The sequence below is a fragment of the Moschus berezovskii genome, chromosome 13, assembly GCF_049115385.1.
Source record: "Moschus berezovskii isolate FMDL1 chromosome 13, NW_MosBer_1.0, whole genome shotgun sequence".
NCBI classification, from domain to species: Eukaryota; Metazoa; Chordata; class Mammalia; order Artiodactyla; family Moschidae; genus Moschus; species Moschus berezovskii.
The window spans coordinates 34,487,571-34,511,872 of NC_142472.1; the positions used below are offsets into that span (position 1 = coordinate 34,487,571).

The 24,302-nt window shown below is 36.3% G+C and overlaps 1 protein-coding gene across 11 annotated transcripts in view; it reads left to right on the forward strand.

Annotated features, from left to right (window-relative positions):
* The window catches only part of MYCBP2 (MYC binding protein 2), a 277,882-nt gene that overhangs the window by 158,266 nt on the left and 95,314 nt on the right, over window positions 1-24,302 (forward strand). For all 11 annotated transcript variants that reach the window (XM_088842669.1, XM_088842670.1, XM_088842671.1 and 8 more), the window contains 11 exons: window positions 102-323; window positions 4,452-4,643; window positions 6,739-6,945; window positions 7,798-7,929; window positions 9,940-10,118; window positions 12,765-12,907; window positions 14,592-14,692; window positions 15,406-15,624; window positions 20,539-20,764; window positions 22,263-22,381; window positions 23,038-23,125. In XM_088842669.1, coding sequence (XP_088698795.1) covers window positions 102-323; window positions 4,452-4,643; window positions 6,739-6,945; window positions 7,798-7,929; window positions 9,940-10,118; window positions 12,765-12,907; window positions 14,592-14,692; window positions 15,406-15,624; window positions 20,539-20,764; window positions 22,263-22,381; window positions 23,038-23,125 — 1,828 coding nt within the window. The remainder of the gene's footprint in view (window positions 1-101; window positions 324-4,451; window positions 4,644-6,738; window positions 6,946-7,797; window positions 7,930-9,939; window positions 10,119-12,764; window positions 12,908-14,591; window positions 14,693-15,405; window positions 15,625-20,538; window positions 20,765-22,262; window positions 22,382-23,037; window positions 23,126-24,302) is intronic.

Sequence of the window (24,302 nt, forward strand, 5' to 3'; positions counted from 1 at the left end):
CATTGATAATAATAGTGTATTATCCTATAACCAGACAGAGTGATCAAGTGCTTGAAAATGTTGGTATGATTTAAAGTTGTTTGCCTTTTTGTTTTTAAAAGGATATCCAAGAGGCAAACTTCAAGACATCAAGTAGCCGGCTCCTTGCAGCTGTGATGTCAGCTCTGTGTCACACGTCTGTTAAGCTGACTTCTATCTTCCCTATAGCATATGATGGAGAAGTATTGCTACGGTCAATTGTTAAACAAGTTAGCACAGAGAATGACTCTACACTGGTTCACCGATTTCCCCTTTTGGTAGCACATATGGAAAAACTCAGCCAGGTAGGTCTTTTTCTGAATTATCATCCATACTGATGATAAATACTGTAAATAGAGACATACTTGGCTTGGTGTTTATTCTTCTGCATAGGTAAGTATATTTACCAAATAATGAGTTTTGCAAGAAGAGTTAAAATTAAGAAAAAATTTTTCTCATGTTTATCTGTAAATGAGCAGTCTTTTTTCTCTTAATTTTTAACTTTAAATGATCCCTAACCTATACAAAATTTGATAGACTTATGAGGTAAATGCTTGTGTATTTTTTTGCCAAACCATTTCAAAATTTCAAACCAATTCAAAATTTCAAATTTATATTCCAAAATAATATTTTAGATTACCAAGATAGAATTTTAGAAAAATATATGTTTTAAAACGTTTTCTCTACAACAATTTGGTATGTTAAAATAAATATTACAAAACAATAATCATAAACATTATTTAGTCATTGCTTCTGGTTTATTGGAAGGCATTGTGGAGAAAAATTATGCATGGAAACCATGTATAATTACTACCAAGTTGATGAGAAGTGAAGAGGAACTAAAAGGCCTCTTGATAAAAGTGAAAGAGGAGAGTGAAAAAGTTGGCTTAAAGCTCAACTTTCAGAAAACTAAGATCATGGCGTTTGGTCCCATCACTTCATGGGAAATAGATGGGGAAATAGTGTCAGACTTTATTTCTTTGGGCTCCAAAATCACTGCGGATGCTGATTGCAGCCATGAAATTAAAAGACGCTTCCTCCTTGGAAGGAAAGTTATGACCAACCTAGATAGCATATTCGGAGAAGGCAATGGCAAGCCACTCCAGTACTCTTGCCTAGAAAATCCCATGGATAGAGGAGCCTGGTAGGCTGCAGTCCATGGGGTCGCTAAGGGTCGGACACGACTGAACGACTTCACTGTCACTTTTCACTTTCACTCATTGGAGAAGGAAATGGCAACCCACTCCAGTGTTCTTGCCTGGAGAATCCCAGGGATGGGGGAGCCTGGTGGGCTTCCGTCTATGGGGTCACACAGAGTCGGACATGACTGAAGTGACTTAGCAGCAGCAGCAGCAGCAGATAGCATATTAAAAAGCAGAGACATTACTTTGCCAACAAAGGTTTGTCTAGTCAAGGCTATGGTTTTTCCAGTGGTCATGTATGGGTGTGAGAATTGGACTGTGAAGAAAGCTGATCGCGGAAGAATTGATGCTTTTGAACTATGTTGTTGGAAAAGACTCTTGAGAGTCCCTTGGACTGGACTGCAAGGAGATCCGACCAGTCCATTCTAAAGGAGATCAGTCCTGGGTGTTCATTGGAGGGACTGATGCTAAAGCTGAAGCTCCAATACTTTGGCCACCTCATGCGAAGAGTTGACTCACTGGAAAAGACTCTGATGCTGCGAGGGGTTGGGGGCGGGAGGGAGGAGAAGGGGACAACAGAGAATGAGATGGCTGGATGGCATCACCGACTCGATGGACATGAGTTTGAGTGAACTCCGGGAGTTGATGATGAACAGGGAGGCCTGGTGTGCTGTTATTCATGGGGTCGCAAAGAGTCGGACATGACTGAGCGACTGAACTGAACTGATGAGAAGTAATCTTTAAAGGGATAAAAAGGTATAAAATAGAGCAGTTATACCAGTTGTTGTACAGTAGTAGTTTTCTAGTGACTGAAGCAACAGAAAAATTATGAGAAAAATTTCAGTGACATAGAGAAACAAAATAGGACAATAGTGGAATGGGAAGCAAATTTGCAGTTAATATCATACTTTCGCAGGATCCCAGTAGAAGTGATAGAAATAAATATGAAGGACTTTTAGAGAGTAAGCCAACATGGGAAATTTTTCAGTCTTAAATAGTAATTAAACGTGGATGAAAGTTCTACAGTGGTATCAATATATTTGTAAAATGTCAGGAAAAATAATTTTTTTCTTTTATAAAATCCTGTGCTGGTAAGACTGTGAGGAAACCACTAAATTTATAGATGGTTTATAGCATTATGTAGTGTAAGTAATCCTTTTCTTTACCTTTTAGCAAGTATTTATCATGTACCTACTGTTTACTGGACATTTATTAGGTACTAGTTGAGATGAGAATTAAGAAGATAAATATAGCTCTTGAATGGAGGACCCATAAACTGGAAGGGTATTTTTTAAAAAATAAGTTGTTAATTCAGTAGTATGTGTGATGAATATTTGCAAAGGAAATTACCTGAGGAAGTAATTGGAAGACTAAAGATATATATATATATATATATAAAATTAAAAGGAAAAGTGAACAACTTAGAGCTTTAAATGTCCATCATTAAGTGAAATAATTGAATTTGGATATGTCAACTTGTTAAAATATGGTTCTATCAGTCATTAAAAATAACTATTTACATTTAATATCAAGGCAGATGTTTGTTAAGTTTTTAAAATAAACTAAAAAATCAAGGTATATATACACACTATGGTGACAAACTATGTAAAATATGTATGCAAAAACATACATATTTTGGAAGAGAATACTAGAAGTAAAGATAATGTTTATGTGATCAAGTTATGGATAAGCTTTGTTTTTCTTTTGGGATTCCAGTGAAGTAAAACTTCAAGATATTAAAAGCTTTTTAGAACTACTGACATTTGGTAATTATTGAAATTAATTGCATATTCACATGTCTATTAATCTGTGACAATATATACTGATTAGTATATTTTGCTTTTTAATGGATAATATAAACTTCTACCATTTGGAAATAGCATAATATAATTAATCAATACTTTTCCTCTATATAAATATATTTAGATTTTCCCCAGTATTTCAATATTTTAAACAGTGCTGCTGAAAATATCATTGACTAAACTTTTATGCATATACACAGTGATTTTTCCAGAATAAATCTTAAAAGAGTGGAAAAATTTTAAGTCAAGGAAAATAAAGATTTTGCTACCAACTTCCAAAATGCCTTCTAGAAAGCTAATGTCAGCTTGCATCTCCACCACTAGTGAATAAGAATTCCCTTTTTCTAAAATTTTAGTGGCTAGTAATGTGCTTTTTTATATATACATGTATATCTTTTAACTAAAATACACTGACAGTCTTGACTCCATATTAAGATTTTATGGGAAGTTTCTTATATTAACCTTTTAATTACTAGTTAGAAACTAAGTGAATGTAACTAGACAAATGCACTCCACGCATCCCCCATGGCCCACCCCCCAGAGAAAGCCCTTCTGGAGTACTGACTATGGAGTACTGTTGGGAATTGAGTTTTATCCAAAGTTAGGTTTCTGAGATGTTTCAGAAAGTAAAGATTTTGGAGAATGAAAGCCATGAAAACTTAATTACTTAAGATACTGACCTGAATGTTATGGTAATTTTATTCAGAGATAGTAGAAATAACTTAAGGATTGAAGAATATCTCTCAGTGACTATTTTTAGCTTAAGATTGGACATTAATAAAGTATGAGAGAAAGATTGTGCATATTGTTTGAGGGTGCTTCATCTTTTCCCCTTTTTCCTGGAATAAAGTATTTTCCCATTGGTCTTTAATGGGACTAATTTCTTATTTTGAAAGTTTTTCATTGGTAGGAGTGGAAATTTCTTCACTTCTGAAATCAAATATAGTAGGAATTGTAAAACTACACAATTTATTGTACAGTTCCATATGTTTGTCCCATACATGTACAGAAATAATTTTACTAGAAAACAGATCATATAGACTGTTGCTCAATTGCTTTGCCTTTAAATCAGTAGTCATTATATTATTTCATACTGGGAATTATTTCATATCAGAAATAATTATCTCAGTTTGGAATCTTGTCCTGCAGATAGCTTTTTAAAGAGGAAGAGTTTTTTTTTCTGTCATATATGATTGTTAGTGAAAAGTCAAATAAGACGGTAAGTGAAAATGACTCAAAGTTAATAAAAGCACAAACATTTTGTAAATGTGTGGTACTATTATGATACCTAGAGACTAATAATTTGAAAAAGGACTTCTACATGAAAAGTAGACACAGTGAGTCCACATACAGCTGGATGCATACATAGATGTAGACTCAAGTCTGGATTTTAAAGGTGTCTTCTAGAAAACAATATTTTGCAATTGAGTACTCAGTTGAAGGAAAATAAATATATTATCTGAGAACTTTTTCTTTTCATGTGTCGCAGAATGAAGAGAATATCTCTGGGATGACAAGCTTCCGTGAAGTTCTGGAGAAAATGCTGGTAATTGTGGTGCTCCCCGTCAGAAACAGTCTGAGGAGAGAAAATGAGCTCTTCTCCTCTCACCTGGTCTCCAACACCTGCGGATTGCTGGCCAGCATTGTCAGTGAACTGACAGCGTCTGCCCTGGGATCTGAGGTGAGGTTCTATTCTGATGGATAATGAGGACATGTTTCAATGCCCCACATGGTTTCTTTCTTTCTTTTTTTCATATATTTTGGCTTCATAGAAACTAAGTTTCGTCAAGAAAATATTTTCAAACTAGCTTGTCCTTTTTAATTTTTATTCCCCACCCCAACTTCCTTATACCTCTTCTCTGCTCTTACTTGCTTCCTCCCTCTCACCAGTTTACCCAGGTTGCTGCACTAATACAAAGTATACCTTTCCCCTTAACTGCCTCATTGCACAACCCACCACCATGTCCTAGAAAGCAGAAGTAGTTCTCGTTGCTGGGTAGGGAAGTAGAAGTAGGACTAATGATGAATATGTGGTGTGGAAAACGTGAAGAGGTGCAGACCTTAGCTCTGCTCACTTGATTAACCGTAGACAAATACATGCGTAAAATGGGAACAATAATAATTTTAGATTATCTTATATATTATTATGCAGGTTAAAAGAACCTGTATCACAAAGGTTTTTTTTTTTAATTGTAGTAAATTACATAACAAAAAATTTATCACTAGTCCTGTTTATGTGTGCAGTTCAGTGGTATTAAGTGGAGCTGCATTGTTGTACAGCCATTATTATCACAGACTTTTTAAAGGATCAGATGTTAATATGTTTGAGAAAACTACATTGCAACATCTTTAAAGTGCCTTTACTTTTTTTAAGTAATTATTTTTCACCATTTCACTGTCCTACTCACTTTTATAATTCATCTAAATGTTTTGACTGAATTTGGAGAGTGTTTCTATTTTATCTCTGAAAATGTAGACAGTAGACATTGGTTTTATGTCATAATGTGAAGTACGTTGTATCATTCAAATGAATGTTTAATAACCATTATGTACTCAGTGACCCCAAGTCTCTGGTTTCTTGCCAAGGAATGTCTTTTCTCTATTTTAATTTTATAATTCCTAGTCTTTACTTTTTCTTACTCTCAGATTTATTTAAGAGTCTATTTTCACTTGATCCATTCAGTCTACACTCATTACTGATTCAGAGTGAGAGGTAAGTCTTTAGGGTTTCTAAATGATTACACACATCAGAGCAGAGTTCAGTATCTCACCCTGGTCGAGGTGGTGAAGCCCTTGTCAGAACATTTTAATTTTCCTTTTTACTTGTTCATTCAGCCTGTAATATACTTCCCTCCTATATTATTATAGATCTTGGATGAAAGTTTATAGTGCTTTGGTCCCCAGAATACATTGGTTCCTCAGAAATTTACTATCTAGTAATCAGCCTCCTATGAAATTACTTTTTTAATAGGAAAGCCCAAAATTTCAAGTGCCTAATTCACAACCTTGGGAGTTTCTAAAGGTCCTGACTTAGATATCCATACTTTTTCTTTCTCAGAGGAGTTTGTAATGCTTGCTGGAATCTTAAATTTTTTCCTCTTGTAGCTCTTCCAAACTTCTGCAGCCAACTTTGAGCAGAAGAAGGCTCTATAAATAAAAATATAGTTTTGAACCAAAAATAAGTGCTTTGATTCTCCCTAATCAAAGTATGTAATTAATGATGTAGTACTTGTGTGTGTGTGTGTATTTTCCCATATTGACTACCAAGTTATTATGATATACATTAGTGATATTTAGACTTGAGGCATAGAACATTTCCTGCAATGGAGTCTAGCTTGAAACTCACAGATAAGAGGAAGGATGGATGGTCTGACTGAAAAGAGGAACCTCAGTCCACCTCTTTCTTGAATATTCATCTATCCTAGAGTTCTGTGCAGCATAGTTTGAAAACTGTTGGTCTGAAAAATATTGGTATCTCTTTACAAAGTGAGTGATAATTCATTCACATGTTATGACTGTGATAACTTACAAGTTTATAGTTCTGACATTGTAAATTAAGTGAAATGTATAATTTGACTAAAAAGACACTGTCAGATAATATTGATTTGTGAATTTAGAGTGATACAGCCTGATTTTATTCTTGGTTAATCTCTTAATGGAATATACCTTTAGGTTATTTTACTGAACTCCTTAGAAACTTTTGGATAGTTTTGTTAAAGGCATGTTAGTAACACTTAGGTTCGGACTACTAATATTTTTACTTTTGTCGTTTACAGGTTGATGGCCTTAATTCTCTCCACTCTGTTAAAGCCAGTGCTAACCGATTCACAAAGACAAGTCAGGGGAGAAGTTGGAACACCGGGAATGGGTCCCCAGATGCCATCTGTTTTTCGGTAGACAAGCCTGGAATAGTTGTGGTCGGTTTTTCTGTCTATGGAGGAGGTGGAATTCATGAATATGAATTAGAGGTGTTGGTTGATGATGTAAGTACCACTCTTAGTATGCATTTTGGTGTGTGGGTTGTGTGTCAGGGAATACATCATTATAATAGTGCATTGGTCCAAATCCACATAGTGCCGTTTAACAGATTAGTCATAGATGGGCAACATTAGAGAAATTAAAAGGGAGCTATTCTTCTTGATTGTTTATGTACCATTTGGAATGCTCCCGATTTGTCTTCTGCACTTCCAGGGAAGATTTTAAATGAAAATGAGAAATTATGTAACTAGGCCTCAGATTATAAATCTTGAGTAATTTTTTTTTTTTTTACTGTTATAATATTTCAGAAAACAGGAACAGTATTCAGACTGGTATTATTACCCCTATCAGTGATTGAGCAGTTTTGTCAAGAGTGCTAATGGAAGATTAATAGTAAAGAATATTGTTGGTTGAATTAGCTTTATCTTGCTGTATCCACTATAGATTTTTTAAAGCGCCTAAGTTTCGTAAAGTTTTATTAAAATGAGACAAGTAGCATGTTAATCATTTGCTAATAAATAAGTCTATCTGTATTTTGCTTCTCTTAAGCAATTAATTCAGTTAATTATTTTCTTAAGCTCTATGTTTAGATATAGCATTCTGATGAAGAAGGGGAAATCATTTTAAGACAGATGAAAAAAGCCTATGTATGATATAATTTGTAGATAGTTCAGGAAATAAATACAAATGAATAGAGGACCAAAAATGTTTTCTTTGGTATGCATGGATGAATGCTAATGGATAATAATTTTATATGCAAGAAAATAGACTGCTTGAAAACAGTAATTGATTGTAAGTCAAAATTGTTCATTTAATGAAATTAAGAATAAGTGTGGGCTGTGTTTTGTTTTAATTAGAGTGAGCATGCAGGGGATTCAACTCACTCTCACAGATGGACATCGCTAGAATTAGTCAAAGGAACTTACACAACAGATGATTCACCCAGTGATATAGCTGAAATCAGACTTGACAAAGTTGTTCCTTTAAAGGTAATTTTAACAATGTGTTTAGTTTGTAAATGGAATGTATTATTATGAGTTTACCTAAAAACAGTGGTAAAAAGGTTTTGTGGTCCTTTAATACAGTACTGACTGTATTCCTAACGTGCTACTGTATTATATTCTACTTTTGCAAAAGATTCTTAAAGTCTGATATAGTGGAAAGTAGCCACAGGTTTTGGAGTCAAATAAACCTAGCTTTCAGATACCTACTTTTCCCAATATTAGCTCTGAGATATTGGACCTGTCATCATTTGCCCACTCTGAGACTGATCTATAGGTTGGGAAGGATAATACCTCCATTGTAACATTGTTCAGATTAAATTAAAAAATAGAGGAGAGTACTTGTCTCAGTGTCTAGAACAATATAGAAACTCAATAAATATTAGTTCCTGTTTCTTCTCTTATTGTGCGAGAACTCATTTAAAGAACAAGTGGTCTTAACAAATAGTGTTAACCATTAAAGCTATTATTATTGTATATAACTTAATTGTCTAGCAGTAAATAACTATTAGGAAAACAAATTTTGCTTCATATTAAAGTAATAATAGAGTAATTCTGAATCCAACAATAATTTTCATTACACAGCAGAGTTTTGAAAGAGGTAACTTAATTAGTTACTTCATCAAAAATATATGTGATACTCAAAAAACAAAAAAAATCATTATGAAGTTTATGTCGTTGATTGTTAGGCACCAGTATCTATATCATGTTTTTTTATACAGATATCTGTTTTTCCTTACAGATATTTTTTCCTATGTTTGCCTGTCTCTTTCTGTCTCTGAATGTCTCTCTTAAAATAAAAATATAATGAACTCATTATTGTATTTTTCCTATATTTAAAACAAGCTTAAAAGTTAAACTTAGCAAAGGAAAATCTTAATTCATGTATTCAAAATCTTTTATTATGGCTTTATTCTTTACAGTGTGATTAAAAGCAGAAACTAGAGTTATACTGCCTGTATTTAAATCCTACTTCCATCACTATTTACTGGTTGTGTGCCTTTGGGCAAATTATTTAACTTCTCTGTACCACAGATTCCTCATCTGTAAAATAGAGGTAATAATGGTACTTAACCTTATGAGGCCATGTTAAGGATCAGCTTAAGTAAATCACAGAAAGTATTCTGTTAAATAACAAACATCAGTGTTAATTATTACCATGCTTGACTTACTAAAATCTCATTTAACCAAATTGTGTATAAATATGACATTCTTTATACAGTTGGCCCTTGAACAATGTGGGAATTAGAGGTGTTGACCCTTCTCACAGTGGAAAATCCAAGTATAACTTTCAGTCAGCCCTTTTTATACCTACCTATGCTGGGTCTGCCAAAGCTATGGTTTTTCCAGTAGTCATGGACAGATGTGAGAGTTGGGCCATAAAGAAGGCTGAGTGCCAAAGAATTGATGCTTTCAAACTGTGGTGCTGAAAAAGACTCTTGAGAGTCCCCTGGACAGCAAGGAGATCAAACCAGTCAATCCTAAGGGAAATCAACCCTGAATATTATCATTGGAAGGACTGATGTTGAAGCTGAAGCTTCAATATTTTGGCCACCTGATACGAAGAGCCGACTAGTTGGAAAAGACCCTGATGCTGGGCAAGATTGAAGGCAAGAGGAGAAGGGCACAGCAGAGGATGAGATGGTTGGATGGCATCATCGACTCGATGGACATGAATCTGAGCAAACTCCGAGAGATAGGAAGGACAGAGGAGCCTTCTGCAGTCCATGGCATTGCAAAGAGTCAGACGCAGCTTAGCAACTGAACAAAACAAAAACGCTAGTTCTGCGTGTTTCGCTTCAGCCAGCCTCAGGTCGCATAGTTCTGTGGTATTTATTGCTGAAAAATACTCTGTGTAAGTAGACCCATGCAGCTCACACCCGTGATGCTCAAGGGTCAGGTGTATTTGCCCAGATTACTACTAGAGTTCGTTTTATATTAATGTATCCTTGTACATTTTAAATAAGTATAAACATGCTTTACGTCTTTATCATGAAGGAAAATGTTAAATACGCCGTGCGCCTGCGGAACTATGGGAGCCGCACAGCCAATGGAGATGGAGGAATGACGACGGTTCAGTGCCCTGATGGCGTGACGTTCACGTTCAGTACATGCAGCTTGAGTAGTAATGGCACAAACCAAACCAGAGGACAGATTCCCCAGATACTGTACTACAGGTGGGTGTGTACAGAGATCGGGGAGCTAACTACTCGACAGCAGCAGGACGTGTGCGTTTTACTACCAGGGTACAAGAAGCTAAATGGGCAGTGATAATTAAATTGCACAGTGTATCTTTCTTGCACATGCTAATTTGTACAAAAAGGTCTCATTTTAATGTATAAATTCAGTGTTTACTTTAAAATGTTCTTTGTCATTATTTCCTTAATATCTTTGAAATGTTTATGTACAGAGTATATATGTTTTTTGTTGTTCCTTTTATAGTTTTGTGGTTTGCATTTGTGGCCAAATTTTAATGGAATTTATTTACTTTAAGTGCCAAAAGTTAATAAGGAAATCCACTCTGCCAAAGTGCTTTTGTTACCTTGATCCTGCTGTCCTTTCTGCGGAATGTTTTGGTGTCTGTGAATCTAGTCCTTGGAGCCCTAGAGTATATAATAATGTATTTCTAATAATATGTTTAACAAAAATCAGTCCTTTTGCAAACAGTGAAAAACAGAATTACGATAATTTTGAGTTTAAAAAAACTTTTAAATATACATTTCTCACTGAGTCTACGTTTTTCTTTTAACAGCTTAGCTGGAACCATAGGTAGTAGTGAGTAGCATTCACCACATTTGTCCACAATCTGACCTGACAGCAAATCACTGAAGTTGCCCATACGTTTCAGAGGCTTACTGCTTCCTTTTTCCTTCACAAACAATCTGGGGACACTGCCTTGGCAGTTTGGACACTTCTGTCCTAACTGCTTTCTGTCCTGAGGGTCTGCTTTCTTTCTCTGTGTAAAATAGAAATCAGTCAGTTCAGTTCAGTTCAGTCGCTCAGTCGTGTCCGACTCTCCGCGACCCCATGAATCACAGCACGCCAGGCCTCCCTGTCCATCACCAACTCCCGGAGTTCACTCAAACTCATGTCCACAGAGTCGGTGATGCCATCCAGCCATCTCATTCTCCGTCGTCCCCTTCTCCTCCCGCCCCCAACCTTTCCCAGCATCAGAGTCTTTTCCAGTGAGTCAACTCGTCGCATGAGGTGGCCAAAGTATTGCAGTTTCAGCTTTAGCATCAGTCTCTCCAATAGAAATAGTAGGCACAAATAGCTCTATAGTGGCATGTTGCTGCTGAGACACAAAAGCTTTCTAGTCCTTTCATCCTAATGAAAACCGTTTTCTGTTACGTAGCCTTACAACAAACAGTACATTTTTCTCCCTTTCAAAGTGTAGACTAGAAACCACGTCATGCGCTAAAGATAAAAAAGATGGAGAGTCCCTTAAAAGCATCTGCTATCCAGAGTTTATACCTTATGCAAAATTCAATGTTTATATTTTGGTATTTTCCACAAGGATTTAAGTATCCTTAGCTTTCACTTTTAATTAAGTTTTAAAAGATTAAAATCACTTAACTATGAAAGCCGTGTGTTATTCTGATGTCTGCCAAGTCTGCGTCTCTAGCTTCTAGCTCCCCTGAGCCCTGGAGTGAATATCCAGGCCCCTCTGAACTTCATCAGGGTGATGGCAAGGGAGATGGTGATTAGAGGTCCTGTGTCCCGAGCACTCCCTTTCTGCCATACGGTGTTCGGAGTGCTTGTCCTGTGTCAGTTCAGCCAGTCCCTGCAGGAACTCCATGGGGTGTACAGTTTCTTATCCCTCCTTTACAGATGAGGGAACTGAGGCCCGGAGTGACTCAGCGACTTGCTGCAGTCACACTTTCAGTAAGCTATAGTCCTGGGATTTGTAGCCAGGAGACTGGACTGCAGCTGACCTACCTTTAACCACCGAACCACATACACATCGTCTCTAAGGCTGGCTAACAGGCATCTTGGTGAAACTTGTCCCCATCCACAGGTCCCCGTCCAGTGCTCCTCCCCATCCACAGGTATAGCAGACACCTGGGGGGCATTCTTGACGTCCATCTTACCCTCACACTTTGCATCAGTAAGTCTTGGCCTAAATCTGAACTTTTCTACCACTCCTATAATTAACGTCGAGCCCAAGCCGTCTCCACCCCGACTTGAGTAACCACCTGGATAACTGGATTCTAGAGGAACTAACCTCTAAACCAGTCTCTCTCTTTTCACTGAGCTCTCTTACACTCTGTCCTCCACCATGCAGCCAGAGTGACCTCAGCGAAATATAAATCTGTCAAGTTTTGCCCTTGCTCACCTTCCCCTCATAGCTTCCCTTTCCCATTCCAGGATAAAGTGTGAAGTCTTTACTCGTGATCTAACTCTTGTTTGCTTTACCCACCTGTCGCCCTTCACTCTTCCTCCCTTCATTCTGGTCACACTTGTCTTCACTCTATTCCTTGATCTTACCCATCTCGTTCCTATCTGATCCTTTATCTTACTGTTCTTCTGGCCTGACTGCTCTTCTCCCAGCTCCTCCAGGTCTTTTTTTAGAAAACACAGTTCAGGCCTTTGCTTAAATAATTGTTCTGTCATGATGTTACTTACTTTAAAAAAAATAAAATAACTTTAAGCTCTTATGTGGCTTTTTCTTTGAAGCCCTATTATGCCTTGAAACTATATAGTTATAAGTTTACTATTTTTTAATTTTAACTTTTTAATCTTGTGATCCAGATGTGATTCCTAGAGTTAGATCATGTTTTACCCACTATGTAAAATGATGTCATGTGTTACTCATGTTACAGGAGTGAATTTGATGGAGATTTACAATCCCAACTTCTAAGTAAAGCCAATGAAGAAGATAAAAACTGTAGCAGAGCTCTCTCTGTGGTAAGCACTGTTGTTCGAGCTGCAAAAGACCTCTTGCACAGAGCTCTTGCTGTGGATGGTAAGATTTTTCTTTTACTTCCTTAACAGTCATATTTTAGATTCTTTATTCTCCAACTTACGTGCAGAGTTACTGAAGAAGAACTATCTTGTAAAATCCCTGAGTGATCCCTTATGGGTCTGCACATATACATATATTCATTTTGGATCAGCCATGCCCTCCATATACTAATGCAAAATTTGTTAGAATGTTCCAAAGCAGTTATTTTACACTGTGGTTTTCTGAGTTAGCCCATTAAGAGGAAAACTCTTGATTGAGTCTTTGCTTCTTTTAGTAGTTAAAAAAAATTGTATTCCACTTTAGACCTGGTTTTCTTTCTGTAATAGCATCACCATGCATCCAAAGGTCTGGGCAGCCCCAAACGTCTTTCCAGATTCACGTATCTAAATTGAGTTTTGCAAGTTCTTCCCCTGGAAACTCTCCAGTTTCTATTCTATCTGTTCTCCCATAGTTCAGGCTGCCATAGTTCAAGCACACATCCTCTTTTTCATGGGTGGATAACATCCTGATAATCTCCCTGCCACCTTTTCCCCACTGCCACACTGCAGAGTTAAATTTACAAAAACCTTACTGTTCACTATAACACTTTTTCCTAAATGTAGTTGCACGTCAAAATCATGTGAGAAAATTGCTGAAAATAGAGTATTTGGTCTATCCAAACCAGTAGCTTAGGCTGGACAAGGAAACTATATTTTTTACCTCAATGCCCAGCCTGTTCTAATGCAACAGCAGATGTAGAAAAAAATATCTAGAAATAATTGACCCTTAATAGAGAGGTCTTCGGAGAAGGCAATGGCAAGCCACTCCAGTACTCTTGCCTAGAAAATCCCATGGATGGAGGAGCCTGGTAGGCTGCAGTCCGTGGGGTTGCTAAGGGTCAGACACGACTGAGCAACTTCACTTTCACTTTTCACTTTCACACATTGGAGAAGGAAATGGCAACCCACTCCAGTGTTCTTGCCTGGAGAATCCCAGGGACGGGGGAGCCTGGTGGGCTTCCATCTATGGGGTTGCACAGAGTCGGACACTACTGAAGTGACTTAGCAGCAACAGTAGAGAGGTCTTCATAATGTGGACACAACTTATCTTCCTAGCACCATACTTATGGAAAAATAAAATGTCTATCAGCAAAGTGCTTTCCTTGGGAAACATAGAAGACAGTATAGCTAATAACAGCAAGCATTTTTGGAGTACTTACTATGTCTGCAGGCATTCTTTAAGCATTTTACAGGTGTTAACTCAGTGAATCATCACAACATCTGATGAGGGAAGTACGTTATCCTCCGCTACAGATGAGAACCTGCACACAAAGATTATGTTGTTTGCCTAGTTTCAGACGTGTGGCTATGTATGGCACCAAGAGTACTGGTTTAACATCATGACTGTAACCCTGAGTTCTAATTACGATTCTGTAATTTTACAGATGTATGATTTTCAATAAGATACTTAAACACTGTGTGTCTTGGTTTCCACCTCTAAAAAAGGGGCGATAATAAAGAACCTTATTGTAAGGATTAATGGAGATAATGTGTGTAGAGCCCTTAGAATAGTGCCAGGTCCTTGATAAACGCTTGGTCAATGTCAACTATAATTTTACTCAAGAAACTAGAATAGAGGTTTAGTACAGTTGTATATATGTTACAGCGAAATTGCTTTCTAACTGTAGTTTTAATGCCTTTTTTAGCTGATGACATTCCAGAACTGCTTAGCTCTTCCAGTCTGTTCTCCATGCTGCTTCCCCTTATTATAGCCTACATAGGACCAGTAGCTGCTGCTATTCCTAAGGTGTGTGATTCAATTCTCTAACTTTGAATCTTTTTTTGTAAATATAATTTTATTTAGACTTTGTGTCTTTCCTTAAAAAATCATCTTTCAGGCATCTGGGTTACAGGCAACAAGTAGATAGACATGTAAATGGTAGAAGTTATTAGTTAAATAACTAACTCTCTGATCTTAGTATCGCTTACTGGTTTACTTTGTAATAGTATTGTTTTGTGATAGTATTACTTTGTAATAGTATTATTTATTGGCTTTACATTTGAAGAACTTGGAAATAAATATATTTCAGAATGTGATGTGTAAGGAAAGCTTAAGTTAACTAAGACCTTTAAAATTTATAATATTGATGCCAAATCTCCATTTCATATAAAGATAGCAATGTAAAAAGGTTGTTAAATTGTGAAATATTCAAGACATGGAAGAAATTATAAACTACTGATCCTTTGGCGTAATAAATTTTGAGTAAAACCTAATTTACTGCAGATCACAGAAAGGCAGAAAGGTTTAAAAATGTAAACTTGGTTATATTCATTTAACACCTTAGACTTTTAAGCTAAATCTTTTTTTCCCATAGTACAAATTTCTCTTTGAGTGAAAACATAACTAGAAGAAACTCTAAATGGAAATTCTTAATAATAAAGATAATTAACAATTACAGTAATTGATAACTTTGAAGCAACTTTCACACTATCTCATTTCATCATTCTTTTTTATACTAGGTGGCTGTAGAAGTCTTTGGACTTGTCCAACAGTTACTTCCTTCAGTTGCCATTCTGAATCAGAAGTATGCACCCCCTGCCTTCAATCCTAATCAGTCAACAGATAGTACCACAGGAAATCAGCCTGAACAAGGCCTGTCTGCATGTACGACCTCTAATCACTATGCTGTCATAGAGAGCGAGCACCCCTATAAGCCTGCATGTGTCATGCACTACAAGGTGGGCACTGATTCCTAGGAATAGTTTAAACTTAAAACTTGATTTGATGTTCTGTATTGATATCTTACCTTTAAGATATCAATCTTACTTAATCTCTGTTCAGAAGTGTAACTTCTATGCATAAATACAGAGAATCAGCAGGTGGTTAGACACTGTCAAGCACACAAAAGGATTAAAGACCGAATTTTTACTGTTAAATAGTATACTTTTATGGGGTTTATGAAAGTCATTAACATATCTTTTGGTAAGTACAAGGCTGTGTGTAATACCCAACTGCATATTGTATATCATAATAGTGGATATAAGCATTAACATTTAAAAATCACATATTTGGGGACATTCCTGGTGGTCCAGCTATTGAGACTTCGCCTTCCAGTGCAGGATTGCGGGTTCGATACCTGATTGGGAAGCTAGGATCCCACATGCATCAGGGTCAGAAAAAAAAGGCATTAAAAAGCAGAAGGGATACTGTAACAAATTCAATAAAAACTTTAAAAAAACATAAATGAAAATCAATTTTTTTTGGACTGATATTATTTGTACCACAGCCTGATCTCTGAAAATTTATATACCCAGTGCAGGATTTATACTACACGTAATGTTAAAATGTACATATAAAATATTTATAATGTTTTTATAGAGTATTCAAAATCCTATTCCTTGCTTTCTAAATTGTATCATTTAAACTAAGGGGGAGAAAGAGAATTTGTCTTCTTAATTATAAGTTTACGTTTTGGTACTCAGTCACTCAGTCATGTCCAATTCTTTGTGACCCCAGGGACTGTAACCTGCCAGGCTCCTCTGCCCATGGAATTTTCCAGGCAAAAACACTGGAGTGGGTTGCCATTCCTACTCCAGGGGATCTTCCCAGCCCAGGGATTGAACCCACGTCTCTTGCATCTCCTGCGTTGGCAGGTGTATGCTTTACCATTTGTAAAATATTCAGCTCTTTGTTGTAGAACGTGGTAAGCATATGAAAAGATGCACGAGTATAGTTTAGCCCATTTGTGCATCATCCCACTAACCAGTTATCAACTATGGGTCGAATTCTTTTATTTATTCCCCACCCTCTTTGTTCCTTCTCATATTGTATTAAGGGCTTCTCAGGTGGTTCATTGGTAAAATATCTGCCTGCCAATGCAGGAGATGTGGGTTTGATCCCTGGGTCAGGAAGATCCCTTCGAGGAGGAAATGGCAACCCACTCCAGTATTCTTGCCTGGGAAATCTCATGTCCAGAGGGCTACAGTCCATTGGGTTGCAAAAGAGTCGCATGTGACTTAGTGACTAAACAACAACTATATAGTTTTAAAGCATATTCATGGATTTTTTTGTATCTCTAAAAATGTAAGGACCTGTAAAAAATAATGTCATGGTCACACTTTAAAAAAGCTAATAATTCCTTCATGTTATTGTATATGTACATTTTAAAATATTTGAATTAGAATCCAAATAAGGTTCATACATTATGATTGGTTGTGTCTCTTAAGTCTCTTTTAATCTATTGTTCTTCCTCCATGTCTCTGTTTTTTGTTTCCTTGAATTTTACTTAAGAAATTGGACTGTGTTTTTTTGATAGACTCTTCCTGAGTCCTTTAGACACACCCCCTGTAGTCATTCATAGCATCCTCACTGTCTGGTGTAAGATGTTACAGGCTCTGGTATAAGATGTTATAAGAGGCTTACACATTTCCTGCCTCAAGTCTGAAACCTGCCATTTTTTCGAAGTGCTGTGGTTTGAACATTTGCCATTTTTCCCATCGGTGTTCATAGAATTTTTTTAATCCTAGACTGGGCTTCCCTGGTGGCTCAGCAGTAAAGAATCTTCCAGCAGTGCAGGGGCCTCAAGAGATGCAGGCTCAATCCCTGGGTCAGGAAGATCCCCTGGAGAAGGAATTGGCAGCCCACTCCAGTGTTCTTGCTGGGAGAATCCCATGGACAGAGAAACCTGGTGGGCTACAGTACATGGGGTTGCAAAGAGTCGGACACAACGAAGTGACTTAGCACGCACACACAGGATCCTCTCAGGTTCAAACATGCATTTAGTTGTTAGGCCGTTTCTATCTTTTTAAATCTGAAATAGTTCCTCAACCTCTCTTCATCTTTTGTGATATTGGTGTTTTTGAAGAACACAGTCAGTGGTTTTGTAAAAAATATTTTATTTGGATTTCATTGTTTTTTGATGATTAGATTCATGTTGTGCATTTTGGGTGGCAACCTGTGGTGTTCCCCTCAGTGTATCCCATCAGGAAGTACTTAGTCACTTGATTAAGGTGACAGTTCCACCAAAAAAAAAATTTTGTTTTTTCCATTGAAAATGTCCATGGGTAAATATCCATGGGTTAGAGACTGTGTAAAAACTACTGTCTTTCAACAAATTTCAGCACCATTTGGTTATTCTAGGGCTTCCCTGGTGGCTCAGACAGTAAAGTGTCTGTAATGCAGGTGACCTGGATTCGATCCCTGGATTGGGAAGATCCTCTGGAGAAGGAAATGGCAGTCCACTCCAGTATTCTTGCCTGGAAAATCCCATGGACGGAGAAGCCTGGTGGGCTACTGTCCATGGGGTCGCAGAGAGTCAGGCACGACTGAGCGACTTCACTTTCACTTTGGTTATTCTTACCCAAATCATTTATTGCTATGGTGGTTGCAAGATGGCGGCTTTCTAATTCTGTTTTTCGTCCCAGCTGGTGTTCGGATGTGAAGGAGTTTCCCATCCCTTCCACTTTAAAGAGTGCATTCATTTATATATTTGTTCCATGTGTTTATACCAGTATGTACTCAGATCCTCTTTTTGCTCAGTGTTACAATCTTTTGCTGTCATTCAGTTTGATGCTCAAATTTCAGTTGATTTGGTCAGGGGAATCCTGTTCAAACTAGATTCTGCGTCCTTTTTCTGTGTTTTCATCAGTTTTTGAGCACTTCTTACTAATTCCAGTCAAAACTGCCGAGGTGTTTTCTTCATACCATTTTTGTTTATGTATGCCACTATAAAAATTAAAAATACTACATAAAATAGTTTCTTTGCAATGTTTTTGATATTAACCCTACTAACATTAATATAATCAAAGTACTTTATTCAGCAGTTGTTTGGAGTAGTTCATTTTATATATGTGTGTAGGTGGCTATATTAGTTTATTATAAAGTTAGTCTTGTTTATTTGTACTTAATTTTTATCAGTTTTTCCCATGCCCCACTTAGTTTAATTTTAGTTTTAAACTATGTGAAATACTAATATAGCTACAGAAATAAAATTACATAAAGCGACATACTCAGAATTATAAGTCCTTTTCCTTTTCTGCTTCTGCCTTACTCCAGTAAGTATCATGGTTTATCCTTACTGCATTCTTTTTTGGAAAAAAAGTCAGAAAGATTGATTTAGATGTAGTTTTATTTTCCTTCTTTGTTTAAAAAAGTGACACACTGTATATACTACTTTGTACTTTGCTTTTTAAAAGTAACACTGTGTGTAAAAATCTCTGCATATCCATTTACAGAGATCATCCTCATTCCTTTTTACAACTTCATAGTCCTCCACTGTTGTCAAGATGTATCATAGTCTTCTAGCCAGTCTGGTGTGTGACCCTCTGTGGTGTTTTTTGTTTTTTATTTTTTTTGCTATGATATGAATAAACTGTGCGTATGGTTGGGATTTTTTTGTTTGTTTTTGTTTCCATATTGTTAGAAGCATATCTTCAAACTAAACTTCTAGAAGTAGGATTGCTGGGTTAAGCAAAGAATGAGGAGCCTTGTGCTCGGTATATCTGGAATTGCTGATTCAGACGGTGAATGCATATGTAGTTTTGCTAGATGTTGACAGTTCCCTTCCGTTGAAGTTATGACTTTTTGTGTCCCACCAACAATATATGGGAATGCTTATTTTCTCACGACCTCCCCAGAAGTGTGTGTTTAAATTTGGGAGCTTTTGCCAATATAATGGGAAGAATGTTGGGAAAATGGTGCCTCAGTTTAGTTTTAATTTACATTTATGTTACTATGAACTAAATTGAGCTTTTTATTTAAGGATTATAAAAAATCCTTTACTAAATATAGTCTAAAGTAAAATTTTTTAGATTAATATCATACTTGGGAAATTTCTTAAGGTTTATGTCATGTCCTATAACCATTTAATAGTTTACTACTTGGCATGGTTCTGCTTAACTGTAATTTGACTACAATTACAGAATTCCTTCTGCTATGATGATGACAGAAACTTTAAAATGGCCTTAAAAATACATGTAATTATGTGCCATCGTAAACTCCTGCATACAGTAAAATTTTAGGATAGAAGACTATAAAAATCAAGGCTTTTATCAAGTGTATAAGTGTGTGTTTATATTCTCATAATATTTAAAATTGCAAAGTTTCTTTGGTTAAGGAGAAGAAGCATTTGTATTAGGTACTGTGAATGGTAAAAGTGACTGAAACCTTACATTTTAATGATTTATTCATTTTCATCAATGTATCTTTATATTTTACATATCCAGTTACATTGTCAGTTACCTACCTATATTCCTTAAATGCATACTGACTAAAATGGAAAATTTATTATTTAAATAAGCTCTTCCACAGGAAAATCAGATAGCTTATTTTTTTTCAGAAATTAAGCAGTTTTGTAATTGCTTTTTTAATGATATCAGTATTTACCTTAAACACAATGCAGTATCAACCACATATTAGATAGAAAACAATAGATATTACAATGGGAGAGCAGAGACAATTGATACTGACCATTAATACCTTGGTTTCTGATCACTTAATTCTTAAAATTTTACAGTATTAATTCCTTACCTAACATTTATGTTACAGTAAGTTGAAGGCATCATCTTTCCAGTATGATGTCCTATTTCTAAACTAGACCAGAAGCTAAAATCTGATTCTTCTTATGTGAGTGGCCTCTTGTCTGTTGACTTCAGGTGACATTCCCAGAGTGCGTGCGGTGGATGACACTCGAGTTTGACCCTCAGTGTGGCACTGCACAGTCGGAAGACGTCCTCCGTTTGTTGATCCCCATTAGAACTGTTCAGAATTCAGGATATGGACCAAAGTTGACAGCTGTTCATGAAAATCTGAATTCCTGGATAGAACTAAAGAAATTTTCAGGGTCATCTGGGTGGCCTACTATGGTTTTAGTGTTGCCAGGTGAGTTTTTTTTTTGGTCTTATTTTGTTTTATATGGTAAAATACATGCATTTATGAGAATTATGTTTAGTAAAGATACACCATTGAAAATGCTTATTTAATTTTTAGAAGAATGTCTTCAAGACCTACTCTGTATCTAGATTGCAGTTGATTAGTGAAGAAGACTTTCTGGGCAGTGGGCATAATAAGGTTTAGAAAAGAGACTGTTCTGAGGATCTTGTGAGAAAAGATTAGCTTGTCCAAAGAAAGTGTGTCAGTCACTCAGTTGTGTCCAACTCTTTGTGACCCCATAGACTGTAGCCCTCCAGGCTCCTCTGTCCATGGGTTTCTCTAGGGAAGAATACTGGAGTGGGTTGCCATGCCCTCTCCGGGGGATCATCCATACCCAGGGACTGAACCCAGGTCTCCTGCAATGCAGGCAGATTTTTTACTGTCTGAGCTGCCAGGGAAGCTTGACCAAAGCAGAGAGTTAATGCTGAGGCCAAACTATAGAAAAAGTTGGATTAGGTGTTTATTTTCCCAGTAAGTGTTGAATTTTAAAAATTTGCTGAGGACTTCTTTGTTTCAAGAGAGCTAGTGACCCATGGAGCCCACAGAGTTACGTAAAGCTTTGTTTTCAAGCTTGAAGATTATTTGTGGCCAGGTGGGTGCCACACATTTGTTATTGTAGTCTGTTGTTTTTTTAACCACTTAACCGTAAGTTAAGTGATCTTGTGATTTTTCAAACTGTTTTTTTAACCGCTTAACCATAAGTGATCTTGTGATCTTGCAAACTGAGAGCCAGTTTGAATTCAGAAACTTCTTTCTTCTGATCTGACCTGCCGTGTTTGTTTGTGAAGAGATCAAAGCCAGATTCGTGCTTAGAAAAAAGGCTAACCCAGGTCCCCTCAGTTGGAGAAGGAAATGGCAACCCATTCCAGTATTCTTGCTAGGAAAATCCCATGGACAGAGGTGCCTGGTGGGCTACAGTCTGTGGGGTCTCAAAGAGTTGGACGTGACTGAGCTACTTACACACACAGGTCACTTCAGTAATTGACAGATAATTGACAATGATTGCTTATGTAACTTAGACATGTGATTAAGGATAATTAAATCATAAAGAAAAATAACAACCTGGTATGGTTTTATTGTTTCTAGTGTTGTTTTTAGCACAGTTTTATTCAAGTAAATGTAGAAACCCCAAAACCGGATACATTATTTAGTGCGTGTGTGTTCAAGTCATGTCCAACTCTTTTGCGACCCCATGGACTGTAGTCTAACAGGCTTCTCTGTCCATGGGATTTTCCAGGCAAGAATACTGGAGTGGGTTGCCATTTCCTTCTCCAGGAGATCTTCCCTACCCAGGGATCAAACCCACATCTCCTACAGCTCCTGCATTAGTACTGCACCACCCAGGAAGCCTGATTTGTATTGTTACCTATCTTGAGATGGGTAAAAGTAAGGAGATTTTAATAAAGTTGTTTCAGATTTTGAACTCAGTGTTAGTTTTTTTTCTTAGGGAATGAGGCCCTTTTTTCATTGGAGACTGCATCAGATTATGTGAAAGATGACAAAGCTTCTTTCTATGGTTTCAAATGTTTTGCAATTGGATATGAGTTTAGCCCTGGACCTGATGAGGTGAGAATGAATTATCTTCTTATTCTGTTAAGGACGATTGTGTTGCTAAGGGCTACTGTTGCCTTGGATTGTGTTTGCTGTCTATATTCAAGAAGCCTGAAATTTTATTTTAAGCTAGGATGTATAATCTATTTTGTAGTTTAATTTTGTACAAATTAATTGTGTCTGGTATTGCTGCTTTTAATATAACGTGAAGAGGTCAGAGTCTGTGCAGCATGACCCAGCCTTTAAAGACATAGTGTAATCGTGCCTGTTCCAAACCTGGTTGGTGACAGTACCTTTCTGAGTGATTTTTGTAAGCTAATTTCACAATGGCACTAACTTAATATCTGTCGTAAAGATTTCAGATAGTACTGTTTCAAAAAAAAGTCAAGGTGAAACAGTGATCATGTTCCTTCAAAGTCTTAAATGAAAAATCCTTTGGACTATGAGCTGTTGGTCTAAAACTTGTTGGTCTGAAACAATATAACCAATGTGAGACATAATATTGACTGTCTTACACTCTTAATTGACCATTAGCTGCTAACACATGCTTCCTTTTCGTTTCAAACATTATGCTGGAATGCAAGTCACATTTTTTTGATAATCCGCATCATCTCTCAAAAATTTCATCTTCCAAACAGTTTTTACAGCATCTGATTTTTTCAATTTTCCAGGGAGTCATTCAGCTGGAAAAAGAACTAGCTAATCTCGGTGGGGTTTGTGCAGCAGCTTTGATGAAAAAGGATCTAGCACTTCCTATTGGTAAGTGTCATCTTGTACTAGGTATTTATGATTTTTTAAAAAGTTACAAAATTACGAATAGAATGTTTATTGAAAAACATCCTGAAAATAGTTTAGCAAAATGAATTTAACAGTCACATATATTCATGGGCAGCTGCTTACTATACTGGAGACAATGAGACATTTGTGTTCTATTCCTATGAGGGAAATTGGTACAACCTCTTTGAAGGAAATTTGTCAATAGCTAGCTATTCAAATTTTATATAAATATACCTTTTGATATAGCATTTTTATACATATTTATACAAATACTCAAAAACATACATTATAAGATAGATTAATATATCATTACTGTGGTTATAAAACCTAGGAGCAACCAAAATGTTTGTTAGTTGGAAACTGTTCAATCAGCGATGGTGTATCTATACAAAACAAATGTAAGTAGCTGTTAAAATACAGTAACAACAAAGTAAACCTATATGTCCAGGCCAAGAAAGATGTCCAGATGATATAATTATATGATGTTCATTTTTTTGAACATCATATTATATATATATGTGTAAATATATGTGTATGTTCCCGTGTGTGTAGGTTGATACATACATACATACAATTATTACTTGCATACAAAGTGTTTAGAACAATACATAGGAAACTGTTGATACTCTTTATCTTTGAAAGGGGGTGGTGGCAGAATTTTTCTTTCTACACTTCTGTATAATTCAAATATTTCCCTTTGAACATGTATCACTTTAGTTATAATATTTTATAAGTTCATTAAGCTATCAGAGAAAATTCAATAAATGTTCTGCATCAAGCAGTAAAGCAGAAAATGGTTAGAGAATACAGTCACTATCTTGGGCTTTCCTGTCAGTAACTGTTGTTTACTAAAGGTGACATTCTTCTCTAATTTAACTGAAAAAGACTCAGGTTCTGAATAATCAGTTTCCTCTTTTTTTTCTTAGACAAAAGGTAAATACACTAAAGTAAAAATATACATTTGTGTATATAAATGTCATATATATCTTTTGATACACTTGACGGGTGCTTTTTTTAGTATTGTCTTGAGAATTACAGCTTATATCCACACTGAAAATAAGTGTTTTAAAATTTAAGCCACTGAGATTTATCCAGAATGATAATAGTTCTTTTCAATTTGGTATATCAAATTTTTGGAGAGCGGGTAATGAATGCAGAA